General features: G+C 73.1%; 2 protein-coding genes across 2 annotated transcripts; one reads left to right on the forward strand and one right to left on the reverse strand.

Moving 5' to 3' along the window:
• Window positions 1-183: 183 nt before the first annotated feature.
• Window positions 184-11138, reverse strand: RTKN (rhotekin; the record flags this gene model as incomplete). The annotated part of the gene is made up of 12 exons (XM_082316585.1): window positions 184-646; window positions 1755-1859; window positions 2224-2389; window positions 2472-2603; window positions 3210-3316; window positions 3569-3663; window positions 3735-3959; window positions 4144-4261; window positions 4331-4384; window positions 4654-4715; window positions 4806-5005; window positions 11028-11138. 12 exons carry the CDS (start codon window positions 11136-11138, stop codon window positions 309-311), a joined length of 1713 nt encoding a protein of 570 aa, XP_082172711.1. The 3' UTR covers window positions 184-308.
• A 706-nt stretch (window positions 11139-11844) lies between these two features.
• INO80B (INO80 complex subunit B) lies at window positions 11845-13723 on the forward strand. Its single transcript, XM_082315773.1, has 5 exons — window positions 11845-11930; window positions 12073-12265; window positions 12391-12509; window positions 12799-12980; window positions 13166-13723. Exons 1-5 carry the CDS (start codon window positions 11885-11887, stop codon window positions 13628-13630), a joined length of 1005 nt encoding a protein of 334 aa, XP_082171899.1. The 5' UTR covers window positions 11845-11884; the 3' UTR covers window positions 13631-13723.
• The last annotated feature ends 402 nt before the right edge of the window (window positions 13724-14125 follow it).

The raw sequence follows: 14125 nt of genomic DNA on the forward strand, positions 1-14125 counted from the left end.
CACCCACCTTGCAATGGAGAGGGGGTTCACCCCCAGCACCCACCCTGCAATGGAGGGGGTGGTCAGCCCCCAGCACCCACCCTGGGGGGGGAACAGCCCCCTACCCCTTTGGGGGGGTCAGCCCTGAGCCCACCCCGCCCCCCCCGGCACAGGGTGGCAGAAATTCCAGTTTCTCCCCAAGAAATGAAGCTGGGAGCCCCCGGCCCCCCCGGCCCAGGGCAGGACCCCCTGCGCTGTCACCCCTCCGCAGCCGCCCTGGGGGCTGGGAGGTGGGGGTCCCCCCCCAAGGGTCCTGTGGGTCCCCAGGCTCAGACCTGGGACTGGAGGGGGCCGGGGGGGCCGTGCTCCATCGCCGGGCTGCTGCTGCCGCTGCTGGAGGAGCCGGAGCCGGGGGGCGAGGGGGGGGCCGCCCGCCGGGACCCCCGTCCCTTCAGGGTGCTGAGCTTGGCGTCGAGGGAGAGGGTGCGGGGGCGGCCCCAGGGGCGGCGGGGCGGGGGGCTGGGGCTGCCGGCCCGGCCGGAGCGGGGGGCACGTGCGGGGGGCCCCTCGAAGAGGGAGAGCCACGGGGGGGTCCCCGGCGCCCGGCCCCCCGCCCGCCGCGTCAGGATGTCCGTCACCGCCTCGATGTCATCGGCCGGGTCAATAGCTGTGGGGAAGAGCGGGGGTCAGCCGGACCCCCGGACCCCCACCCTGCTCCGGGACCTGCCCCAGAGCCAGGGGGCCGGGATGCGTCCCTTGGCCCTGACGTGCACTGGAGCCGGGGAGGCCGGGATGTGCCCCGTGGCCAGGACATGCCCCGTGGCCACGATGCACACCAGAGCCAGGGCAGCCGGCACGTGCCCTCCGGCCACGGTGGCTGGGACGTGCACCGGAGCCAGGGCAACTGGGACAAGTCCTGTGGCCAGGATGGCTGGGATGCGTCCCGTGGCTGGGACAGCCGGAGTGCGCCCTGCAGCCAGGACGTGCGCCGGAGCCGGGGCAGCCGGGATGTGCCCACAGCTGGGACGTGCTCCAGAGCCAGGGTGCCTGGGACGTGCCCCGTGGCTGGGACGTGCCCCGTGGCTGGGACGTGCCCCGTGGCTGGGGTGTGCACTGGAGCCGGGATGTGCCCCATGGCTGGGCTGGCCAGGACGCGCCCCGCAGCTGGGACGTGCTCCATAGCCAGGGTGCCTGGGATGTGCACCGGAGCCAGGGCAGCTGGGACGTGTCCTGTGGCCGGGGTGGCTGGGACGTGCCCCGCGGCTGGGACGGCCGGGACGTGCCCCGCGGCCGGGCCGCCCCCACAGCCGTCCCAGGGGTGCCGCGGGCCGTGGCGCGGGGGGCTCGCCCCGCCGGCCCCCCGCCCGTCACCTGTCGCTGTAATAGGAGGAGAGCAGAGCCCGGATCTCCGCCGAGACGGCATTATCCTGCAGCAGGAGCCCTTCGCAGGCGGAGGGGGGCACGGCCGGGCCAGGCAGGGCTGGAGCCGCCGGAGACGGGGGTACGGAGAGAGACAGGGGGGACGGAGAGACGGGGGGGACGGAGAGAGACAGGAGAGGACAGAGAGACAGGAGGGGACAGAGAGATGGGGGGACAGAGAGACAGGAGGGGACAGAGGAAGGCAGGAGGGGACGGAGAGAGATGGAGGGGGGCAGTGGAGAGAACAGCGGCGTTAGGGAGGTGCCGGGGCGGCGAGGACGGGGCCGCCCGGCGAGAGGTTAGCAGAGAGCAGAGAGGACAGAGACAGCGGCAGAGCCCCCGGCCCCAGCACTCACCCATCTCGTGGTAGAGCGAGCCCTGCCGGGGCAGCACGGCGGGCGGCCGGCGCGGCGGCGGCACCTCGATCCTCATCAGCTCGTCGCAGCACTGCTTCCACTGGCCTGGGGGCACGGTGGGCTCAGCACCGCCGGGATGGGGGTCCCACAGGGATGGGGTCCCGCTGGGATGGGGGTCCCATGGGGATGGGGTCCCACGGGGATGGGGTCCCATGGAGATGGGGTCCCATGGGGATGGGGGTCCCGCTGGGATGGGGGTCCCATGGGGATGGGGTCCCACGGGGATGGGGTCCCATGGAGATGGGGTCCCACGGGGATGGGGGTCCCGCTGGGATGGGGGTCCCATGAGGATGGGGTACCACAGGGATGGAGGTCCCGCCAGGATGGGGGTCCCATGGAGATGGGATCCCACCAGGATGGGGTCCCACAGGGATGGGGGTCCCGCCATGTTGCCCCTGCCGGCACTCACTCATGTCGTAGAAGTGCTGCCAGAAGGCCTCCATCCATCGCTGCGCCTCAGCCCGGCTCTCGGCCAGCAGCGTGTGGGTCACCTCCTCGCCGCCATAGCGGTTGGTGACGGCCATGCCGTGGGACTGCCCGTGCCCCTCCCGCTCTGCCGCACGGATGCGGGTCTCCTGCAGTGGCGGCAGCGACCCTCAGCCCCCACAGCTCCCCAGAGCCCCCCACAGCTCCCCGTACACCCCGCCCCGGCTGTACCTTGTTGACGGCGATGGTGAGGGCCGGCTCCAGCCCGGCCTCGGCGTCGCCGGGGTCGTGGTAGCAGAGGAGGTCGGTGCCGCGCAGGACACAGTACAGACGGGCCCCGCTCCGCGCCTCGGCCCCCGGCTGCTGCTTGCGGAGGCAACACCGTCAGCACGGCGGGCACCCTCAGGCACCGCACCGCCCCGGCCCCCCCGGGGTCATTCCCAGCCCCACCGGGACCCCAGCCCCACCATACCCCATCCCCTGCCCAGTGCCGGGGGCCAGGGGCAGCCCCTCCCCAGCACGGGCATTCCCAGGTCTCCATCCCGGCCACAGTCCAGAGCCGGCCGGCAGGGACTGCTGAGAGCCAGTGGGCTCCTGCCACCAGCCGTCCCCGTCCCCGTCCCCGTCCCCGTCCCCGTCCCATCCCATCCCTGTCCCTGTCCCCATCCCTGTCCATGTCCCCATCCCATCCCCATCCCATCTCTGTCCCACCCCTGTTCCCGTCCCTGTCCCATCCCCATCCCACCTGCATCCCCATCCCTGTCCCATCCCTGTCCATGTCCCCATCTCCAACCCATCTCCGTCCCCATCCCTGTCCCATCCCCATCCCTGTCCCCATCCCATCCCTGTCCCCATCCCATCCCTGTCCATGTCCCCCTCTCCCTCCCATCCCCGTCCCATCCCCAACCCTGTCCCATCCCCATTCCCATCCCTGCCCATGTCCCCATCCCATCCCCGTCCCACGCTCACCTGCAGCCGGAGGAAGCCGCTGGTCACCGGGGCGGCCATGCAGCGGGGCTGGGCAGCCAGGCGGCAGCACATGCTGCCGTAGAGGGGCAGCCAGAAGGAGCTCTCCTCTGGGGGGGCACGCTCGCCTGGGGCGCCCGGGCACAGACCCCCACCCACACCCCCCTCCCCGCTCCCTGCCCTGCCGGGACCCCAGACCCCTTTCTCCTCCCCCATCCGTCCCCGAGCCCCCTCTTCCCCAACCCCACCAGGACCCCGCACCTTTCTCCCCTGCCCCCCATCCCAGACCCCTCTCCCCACCCCACCAGGCCCCTGGCCCCGTCGCCCGCGCCGTGCTGTGCCGTGCCGTGCCACGCACTCACCGTTGCTGGCGATGGCGAGGTCGTGGGTGCGGAAGCCGTCCTGCACCTCGGCCAGGGAGAGGACGGCGTGTGCCAGCAAGTGGAACTTGGGGCCCCTGGGGGGACGGCGGGTGAGAGGAGCGGGGACGGGGGGACACGGAGGGGACGGGGACACGGGGGTACTTACGGCACGCTGGGGGCTGGCAGCAGGAGGGGGCTGGTGGCCCCGTTACCCGGGGGGCTGCCGGGGCTCCCGTCCATGGCGGCGCGCACCCGCTTGCCGGCGGAGCGTCCCAGGGAGGTGCTGAGGCGGGTGGCCAGCTTCCTGGGGGTGCTGCCCTGCGCCGCGCCCCCCGCCAGCCCCGCGCTGTACAGCTCCACCTTCAGCTCAAAGTCGGGCCCGGCCTCCGAGCTGGGGGGCACGGGGTGAGCGGGGCGGCCGAGGGGGGGGCACACTCTCCTCCCTGCCCCACCGCCTGCCCTGGGACCCTCCGTGCCACCCCACAGCCACCGCCCGGCCCGGGGGTCCCTCCCGGGGGAGGCCGGGGAGGGCAGGGGTCCCCCCAGGGTGCACCCGCTCCCGGCGTGGCGCTCACAAGAGGATGGCGCTCTCGAAGCAGATGTCGGTGAGGGTCCGGTCCACCAGCACCATGGGGGTGTCGTGGATCTCCGCCCCGAGCTGCAGCAGGCAGAAGACGGCGCAGCGGTGCAGCTCTGCGGGCGAGGGGGGGTCAGGGGGGCGCGGGGGGGGGGGCCATGCTGCCCCCCTGCACCCCCACTCACCTCCCTTGTTCCTGAAGTACTCCGTGTCCTTCCACATCAGCGGGATGCGCAAGTCTGGGGGGGAGGCAGGCGGTGAGGGGAGCTGAGCCCCCCCGGGACAGCCCGCCCCGGGACCCTCCGTGCCACCCCACGGCCACAGCCTGGCCCGGGGGTCCCTCCCGGGGGGAGGGCAGGGGTCCCCCCGGGGTGCGCCCGCTCGCGGCGTGGCAGCACAGCCCCACCCGGGACCCCCGCCAGCCCCCCGCCGTGGGAGGGCGTGCAGGCGGCGGCGCGGGGAGCACCCGCTCCACCCCAGGGTGGGGGTCTGGCGGGACCCCCCGTACCTGAGACGCAGACGGTGCCCCGGCAGGGCAGGCGCTCGTCCGCGGGGCCGGCGTCCGAGGGGCTGCGGGGGCAAGCGGGGAGGCGGGGGGAGCTGTGGCGGCTGCCCCAGCAGCCCCCCCTCCGTCGTCGCCCCCCACCCAGGGGTGCTCACCGCCTGGCCGTCCGCCGCAGCACCTGCGCCTCCTTCCTGCGCTGCAGCTCGGCCATGTAGGCCAGGACGCGGCTGTTGCAGACCAGGAGGCTCTTGGCGGCCTCCAGCGCCTGCTCCCGCCGGCTGCAGGCCGCCAGCAGCTTGCAGGCCCCCTCCCGCAGCCGCAGCTCCCGCTCCATCTTCCGCTGGATCTCCGTGTCCTGCGGGGAGGGCACGGGGACGGGGGCTGCAGGGGGCTGCACGGGGGCGGGGGGCACCCGCCGGGGCTGGGGGGGGGTCCCTCCCCGCCTTCAGCATCTCCAGCCACGGATTGGGGCTGCCACGTCCCCCCGGGGGCCACGGAGCGACCTGGCCACCCCCAGCTCTGCACAGCTTGGGGGGTCCCAGCCGTGCACCCCTGGGGGTCCCAGCTGCACACACATGGGGGTCCCAGACATGCACCCATGGGGGTCCCAGCCATGCACACACATGGGGGTCCCAGCCGTGCACCCCTGGGGGGTCCCAGCTGCACACACATGGGGGTCCCAGACGTGCACCCATGGGGGTCCCAGCCATGCACACACATGGGGGTCCCAGCCGTGCACCCCTGGGGGGTCCCAGCTGCACACACATGGGGGTCCCAGACGTGCACCCATGGGGGTCCCAGCCATGCACACACATGGGGGTCCCAGCCGTGCACCCCTGGGGGGTCCCAGCTGCACACACATGGGGGTCCCAGCCGTGCACCCCTGGGGGTCCCAGCCATGCACACACATGGGGGTCCCAGCCGTGCACCCCTAGGGGGTCCCAGCCACGCACACACATGGGGGTCCCAGCCGTGCACCCCTGGGGGTCCCAGCCATGCACACACATGGGGGTCCCAGCCGTGCACCCCTGGGGGTCCCAGCCATGCACACACATGGGGGTCCCAGCCGTGCACCCCTAGGGGGTCCCAGCCACGCACGCTGGCTGAGGGGGGTCCCAGCTGCACACACATGGGGGTCCCAGCCGTGCACCCCTGGGGGGTCCCAGCCACGCACGCTGGCTGGGGGGGGTCCCAGCTGCACACACATGGGGGTCCCAGCCGTGCACCCCTGGCTCAGCACAGCTCAGCCCAGGCCCGGGCACGGGGGGGGACACACACCGGCCCCCACAAAGCTCCGCTCCCGCCAGCGGGGGCCGGTCCCCGCGGCCACCTCTGTCAGCCCCCACCCCAAACCAGCCTTCGCTGCAGCCACCGAATGAGCGCCCCGCGCCCCCTGGGGCCACGCAGCCGCCGGCTCCTCGGGGTCTCCCTCCCGGGCCCCCACAGCCGCCCGCCGGGGTCCCCCGTCCCACCGCCCCGAACAGCCCCCAGCCCTGGGGGCTGCAGCCCCGATGCCCCCCAACAGCCACCGCCCCAGCCCGGCCCACAGAGACAGCGTGCCCCCCACAAGAAGCCACGCACCCACAGATGTGCCCCATGTCCCACGGATACACCATGTGCCCCACGGATGTGCCACGCACCCCACGGATACACCGTGTGCCCCACAGGGGAACGACGCACCCCACGGATACACCATGCATCCCACAGATGTGCCACGCGCCCCACGGATACACCATGTGCCCCACGGGGGAACGACGCACCCCACGGATACACCATGCATCCCACAGATGTGCCACATGCCCCACAGCTACGTCACGTACCCCATGAGGACTCATGCACCCCACAGATACATCCTGCACCCCACAGGGGAACCACGTGCCCCACAGATACATCACGTCCACTGTGGCGGAGCCAGGTACCCCACAGATACATCACGTACCCCACAGGGGAACCACGTGCCCCACGGATGTGCCACACACCCCACCAATATACCATGTACCCCATAGGGGAAGCACGTGCCCCACACGTACATCACGTGCTCCACGGAGGAATGACGCCCCACGGATACACCGTGCACCCCCCAGATGTGCCGTGCATCCCCGAGATGTGCCACGCGCCCCACAGGTACAGCATCTACCCCATGGCTGAGCCACGCACCCCACGGATACATCATGCACACCACAGGGGAACCACACACCCCACAGCTACTGCATGCACCCCACGGATGTGCCACGCACCCCATGGATACATCACACACCCCACAGCTACTGCATGCACCCCACGGATGTGCCACGCACCCCATGGATACATCACACACCCCACAGCTACTGCATGCACCCCACGGATGTGCTACGCACCCCATGGATACATCACACACCCCACAGCTACTGCATACACCCCACGGATGTGCTACGCACTCCATGGATACATCATGTACCCCACGGGGGACCCACGCACCCCACGGATACGTCACGCACCCCACGGGAGAACCATGCACCCCACAGATACCGCATGCACCTCACGGATGTGCCACGCACCCCATGGATACATCACGTACCCCACAGCAGAGCCACGCACCCCACGGATACATCATGTACCCCACGGGGGAACCACGCACCCCACAGATACCGCATGCACCCCACAGATGTGCCACGCACCCCACACGCACATCACGCACCCCACGGGGAAAGCAGGTGCCCCACAGATGCACTGCGCACCCCACGGATGTGCCCCGTCCCCCACGGGGAACCACGCGCCCCACGGATACACCGCATACCCCACGGGGAACCACACGCCCCACAGATACACCACGAACCCCACGGGGAACCACGCGCCCCACGGCTGCACCGTGCACCCCACGGATTCGCCACGCACCCCCCCAGCCACGCCACGCTCCCCGATGGACACCCCCAACGGGGTCCCCGGACCCCCAACTCACTGCCGGTACCGGTTGCCGCTCCATTCCGGTACCGGCTGCTGCCTGCGTCCCCCCCCCCGGGCCCCCTGCCCGTGGAGCCGCAGTGACGTCACCGCCGGCTATAAATAACCCCGAGCATCGGGCAAGGGGGGGTGGGGGGGTGGGAGCAACGGGAACTCGCCCCCAGACCCCCCCGCCCCACCCCGGGACCCCCCCTCCATCCTCCCGGGGACCCCCAGGGTGGGATACGGGGGGATGCTCCCCGCATGGGGGGGATCGGTGGGGAGCGCTCTCCACCTTCCCGGGACCCCCGGGACCCCCCGGACCCCCGGACCCCGGGTTCCCCGGGGTCCGGGGGTCCGGGGGGTCCCGGGGGTCCCCAGGGTGGGCTCCCCCCTCCCTAATTCCTACCTGGAGACTAATGGCGATCTGACGGATATAGAGCATGTTGAGATCTTCCAGGATCCGCAGTTTTTCCTGCATCTGAAGGCGTTGCCCCCTCCCCGCCACCTCCATCGGGACCACCGGGACCCCCCCGGTTATTCTGGGGGGGCTGGGGGGGGGTGGGGGGGAGGTTTCCCCCGACTCCCCGCCCGTGGACCCCGCTGCATCCAGCGCCGTCGGGAATCGGGGCTTTTTGCGTGTCCCCCCCCCCGCTACGGCTGCGGAGAGAAAAGGGCCCTTTCATTGCCCCCCACCCCCGGGTACCGGCCGTGGCCGTGCCCCCCCCCCCCCCCGGTACCGGCCGCCCCCTCCCGCCGAACAACCGGGCACTGTGCGGGAAAGGGCAGCGGGGGCGGCGGGGGGGGCTGGGATAAGGGGTGCAGGGTTGGGGGACGGGGGACGGGGGCAAGGGGACAAGATGGGGGACAGGAGGCAAGATGGGGTGCAGGGGAGGGGGTGCACGGACAGGATGAGGGGTGCGGGGGCTGGGGACAAGATGGGGGACAGGGAGGGGACGTGGGGTGCTGCAGACAAGGTGCAGGGACAGGGGTGCAGGAGAAGGGGTGCACGGAGGGGAGAAGGGGTGCAGGGGACAAGATGGGGGACAGAGGGGCAGGATGGGGTGCAGGGGAGGGGGTGCAGGGGTGGGACAAGGGGTGCAGGGATTGGGGACAAGATGGGGGACGGGGAGGGGACGTGGGGTGCTGCAGACGGGGTGCAGGGACAGGGGTGCAGGAGAAGGGGTGCAGGGGACAAGATGGGGGGCAAGATGGGGTGCAGGGGCGGGGGTGCACGGACAGGACGAGGGGTGCGGGGGCTGGGGACAAGATGGGGGACGGGGAGGGGAGGTGGGGTGCTGCAGACGGGGTGCAGGGACAGGGGACAGGAGAAGGGGTGCAGGGGACAAGACGGGGCGCAGAGCAGGGGGTGCAGGGACAGGAGGGGTGCAGGGCTCGGGGTGCAGGGACGAGGGGAGGGGGTGCAGGGGCTGCCGGTGACCGGGACCCGGGGGGGGGGGGGGGGGGAGGTCGGATCGGGGCGGGGGGGAGGGGGACGGGGTCCCGGTACCGGGACGGAGTCCCGGTACCGGGACCCCGTCCCCCCCCCCCCCGCCCCCGGTGCCGTCCGCCGCCCCCTACCGGCCCCGGTGGGCGCAGCAGCGCGACCCCCCCGCCCCGGTACCTTCCGCCGCTCCCGCTCCGCCGCTCCGCCGCGGCGCGCACAGGAAGGCGGCGGCCGCCCGCCCCCGGCCCGCCCCCCCCGGCCATTCCTCCGCCGGCTCCGCTTACAGGGGCCGCCCCCCCCCCCGCGTGTGCAGGCGGTACCGGGAGAACCGGGAGCCCCCCCCTTCGAGTGCACCGGGACCCCCTCCATGCGCACCGGGACCCCCCCCCTTGTGCACCGGGACCACAACCATGTGCACCAGGACCACCACCGTGTGCACCGGGACCCCCCCCCCCTTGTGCACCGGGACCACCACCGTGTGCACCAGGACCACCACCATGTGCACCGGGACCCCCCCATGTGCACCGGGACCCCCCCCCCCTTGTGCACCAGGACCACCACCATGTGCACCGGGACCACCACCATGTGCACCGGGACCCCCCCATGTGCACCGGGACCCCCCCCTTCGAGTGCACCGGGACTCCCCAGGATGTACCGAGCCCCCTCCATGTGCACCGGGACCCCCCATGCGCACCAGGACCCCCCCCATTGTGCACCGGGACCCCTCCATGCGCACCGGGACCCCTCCATGCGCACCGGGACCCCCCCAGGATGCACTGGGACACCTCTGCCACCGTGTGCAGCTGGTACTGGGGGAACCGGGAGCCCCTCCATGTGCACTGGGACCCCCCCGTGTGCACCGGGACCACCACCATGTGCACCGGGACCCCCCATTTCGAGTGCACCGGGACCCCCCAGGATGCACCGGGACCCCTCCATGTGCACCGGGACCCTCCCCAGGATGCACCAGGACCCCCCATGTGCACCGGGACCCCCAAGGATGCACCAGGACACCTCCACCACCATGTGCAGCTGGTACCCGGGGAACTGGGACGCCCCCCCATGTGCACCAGGAACCCCACCGTGCGCACTGGGAAGCCCCCATTGTGCACCGGGAACCCCCCATGCGCACCACGACCCCCTCCACATGCACCAGGACCCCCCCATTGTGCACCAGGACCCCTCCATGTGCACTGAGACGCCCCCCCATGCACCCCAGGACACCTCCGCCACCATGTGCAGCTGGTACCGGGGGAACTACGACCCCCACCATGTGCACCAGGACCCCCCCAATGTGCACTGGGACCCCTCCACGTGCACCAGGACCCCCACCATGTCCACTGGGACACCTCCGCCACCATGCGTGGCTGGTACCGGGGGAACCGGGACCCCCACCATGTGCATCAGGACCCCCCCAGGATGTACTGGGACCCCTCCATGCGCACCGGGATCCCTGTCGTGTGCACCGGGACCCCCAGGACGCACCGGGACCCCCAGTGCCTCGTGCCCACGTGCCCAGCGGGGGCGAGGGTCCCGCTCCCACGGCCCCATCCTTGCCCCGGCGTCCTGGAGCCCCCGCACCGATGGAGCCCCCTCCCCAGGACCCCGGCACGGACCCGGCCCTCGTGCGGTGCCAGGCCTCGGCTCCGCAGGGCTCCCACCGCGGTGCCCCGCCAGCCCCCGGCACCGGGGGCCCGTCCGGGCCCCCCGGGCAGCAGCAGGAGCCGTGGGGCGTCGGGGCTGCGGTCCCGCCGCGCCGGCCTGGCACGCTGCCGGTGGCGAGGGCGGCCATGCCGGGGGCACAGGCGCTTCCCGCTTTGCCGGGGCGAGAGCCGGCCGGCGTGGCGGGAAATCCCGGCTGGGCCGGTGGCGGCCGGTGCTGCCGGCGGGACGGGCAGGACAGGCGGGACGAGGGCGGCGGGTGCCAGGAGCGGAGGGGAGCGGCTGCCGGCGCCCTGCTTGCGCGGCCTGGGTGCCGGTGCGAGAGCCGATGCGGGCAGCGGTGCCGTACCTGCGCGGAGTCGGCCAGGAGGCTGAGCCGGCAGTGGCCGCGGCGGATCTCCATCTCCAGCGCCGAGCCGCGGGCCACAGTCACCCGGCTCCGCTGGTTGCGGCAGAACATTGTGCCGGTACCGGGGCTGATCCCGGGGCTCCCGCGGGACGTTCGCTCGGCTCCGAGCCTGGAGCAAACCCCTCCCCGGCCCTGCCGCACCTGGCACGGGGCGGGACGCAGGGGCACCGGGAGGCACCGACGCCGGCCGCCGCCAACGCGCGCGGCTGCAGACCGTGCCGGGGAGCACCGGGGCGAGCGGCGGGAGCCGCAGCTGGCAGCGGGGCCGGTACCGGGCAGCGACTGGCACGGGCAGGACAATGGCCGGAGTCAGCGCAGGCAGCTGCGGGGATGGGGGGGTGCTGGGGGGTGCTGGGGGGTGCTGGGGGGTGTTGGGGGGGGGTGTGGGTGTGCGCACGTGCTAATTAACACCCGGCCGCCGCGCACACGCGTGCACATACGTGTGCGCGGCTGCGCCCGGCGGGCTGCGCGTCCACGCGCGCGCACCCCACGGGCACACCAGGCCTGTCTGCGCGCGCACACGCGTGTGCATCGGCAGCGCGCGCCCACGGGCAGCTGCCTGCGCGCTCGCCTCGGTGGCGAGCGCTGTCCGGGCGGAAACCGGAGCCGCGGGCCCTTTAGGCCCGCGGCTCCGGTTTCCGCCCGGACAGCGCTCCTCCTTGCCCACTTCAAAGATGGCGGCGGCGGCGCCACTCCCCGGCCGGCCGCCCTGGGTGTATTCCGCCGCGCCGGGCGGAAGTGGGTCCGTTCGGAATTGGTTCCCCCACAAGGCGGGACACCAGCACCGGTAGCGCCGGATGAGTAAGGCCTGGCGGCGCGGTAGGATGGAGGGCGGCGAGAACGGTGAGGGGAGCGGGGCCGGGCTGCGGGCTTGGGGTCGGGGAAGCCCGGGACTCGCAGCCGCGGCCTCCAGTGTCGCTGCACGGCGGGGCCGGGCCCGGTGGCGGCTCCCCGGGCCGGGCTGACGGCTGTGGCCCGCCCGCAGGGGAGGAGGCCGAGGCGGGCGGCGGGCACGGCTCCCACAAGAAGAAGCACAAGAAGCACAAGAAGAAGCACAAGAAGAAGCACCACCATGAGGCGGCGGGGCCGCCCCCGGTCCCCGAGCCCGCCGCCGGCCTGCGCAAGCCCCAGCTGAAGCTGAAGATCAAGCTGGGGGGGCAGATCCTGGGCACCAAGAGGTGAGGGGGGCCGGGCCGGGGCCCGGCCGGCCTCTTCCCCACCCCACGGGCACCACAGTCCTCGCCGGGGCTGGGTCCCTGCCGTCCCGGCCTCACCGGCTGCCCCGCGCCCTCTCTCTCCGCAGCGTGCCGACCTTCACGGTGGTCCCTGAGGCGCCGCGCTCGCCCTCCCCACTGATGGTGGTGGACGAGGAGGAGGAGCCCACGGAAGGGGTGCCCATCGAGCAGTACCGGGCCTGGCTGGGTGAGCCCCGGGGGCAGCGACAGTGGTGCCGGGGGGGGTTTGGCTGTAGGGGAGGGTGGTGTGGGGCCTCGGAGGGCTGGGGCGGAGGGGGAGCCCGCAGGGCGCTCAGGTCCCCTCCCAGGGGGCTGCGGGTGCAGCTGTGCCCCTCCAGTGCCCTGCGGAGGGGACAGGGACGGTGCCCGCGGCCTGGCCCCGCTGCCTGGGGCGGCACGGGTCGCCCCGTTGCAGCTTTGTGGGCGGCCTGACCCCCCTGCCTCGGTGACTCCTCTCCTCGCACCGCCTGGCCCAGATGAGGACAGCAACCTGGACCCCTCGCCCCTGCCTGACCTGGACTCGGAGAGCTGCTTTCCCGCCCGCGAGGAGGAGGAGGAGGAAGAAGAGCGCTGGCTCGACGCCCTGGAGAAGGGCGAGCTGGATGACAACGGGGAGCTCAAGAAGGAGGTGGATGAGTCCCTGCTGACGGCCCGACAGGTGAGGGGGGCTGGGGGGGCCACGGAGCCGCACAGCCCCGGGCTGTGGGGCTGGCGGAGCCACCTGCTGGGGTGGGGTGGGTGCCCCAGAGCCCCCAGAACTGGCAGGGGGCCGGGTCGGGGCCCTCAGAGGGATGGGGGGGGGCCCTGGCCGGGGTTGTGACGGTGCCCCCCGTGCCCCCGCAGAAAGCCCTCCTGCACAAGCAGCAGAGCCAGCCGCTGCTGGAGCTGCCCATGGGCTACAAGGCAAAGGAGCTGACGGAGGAGATGCTGGTGAAGCGGGAGGAGCGGGCCCGCAAGCGGCGCCTGCAGGCGGCCAAGAAGGCGGAGGAGAACAAGAACCAGACCATCGAGCGCCTGACCAAGACCAACAAGGCGAAGGTGAAGACGCTGCGGGAGCGCAAGGCCAAGCAGGCCCCCTGCCCCGTCGTCCACTACTGCAACGCCATCGACCGCATCACCGTCTCCTTCCCGGCGGGCATGGCCCTGCCGCTGCCGCCCGCCCCGGCCCCCGCCGTCCCCTCGCCCGTCCTCTGCGGCGTCGCCGGCTGCTCCAACCACAAGCGCTACTCCTGCTCCCGCACCGGCCTGCCGCTCTGCAGCCTGGCCTGCTACAGGAGGAACCTGCGCCTGCAGGAGGCCGCGGCCTAGGCCCGGGGGCCGGGGCCCCTCCGCCGTGGACAGAGGGGGCCGGGGCTGCGGGGGGCGGCCCCGTCGGGGACTGAGGGGGGCCCGGGGGGGACCCGGGGCTGGTCCCGCGGGGGCGGCACCGCCCGGTGCCGCGGAGCTGATTAAAGGCTGCTGGGGACGGAGCCGTGTGTGGGTCCGCCGGGACGGGGGCCGCGCCCCCCCGCACCGGGAGCGCGATGGTACAGCTGCCCCCCCGCCCCGTCGCCCCCCCCCGTGTGTTATGGTACAGCCCGGCCCGGCCGAGAGCGGCGGTGCTGGTTGGTTGGCTTCTCCGTCAATCACGCGCTGGAGCCAGGCCTGCGCGTCGTGTTGGCCAGGCTTTCCCGAACGCCCGCCCCGGGGGCGGGACCCGGCCAGGCAGGGGCGGCCGTGCGGAGCGAGACCGCGGTTGGTCGGCGTCCCCGTCAGTCACGGCTGGGAGGGCGGGGCTCCGCCTCCGGTTGGTGGCGGCGGCCG

The sequence above is a fragment of the Platalea leucorodia genome, assembly GCF_965183815.1.
Source record: "Platalea leucorodia genome assembly, chromosome: 6".
Lineage (NCBI taxonomy): Eukaryota > Metazoa > Chordata > Aves > Pelecaniformes > Threskiornithidae > Platalea > Platalea leucorodia.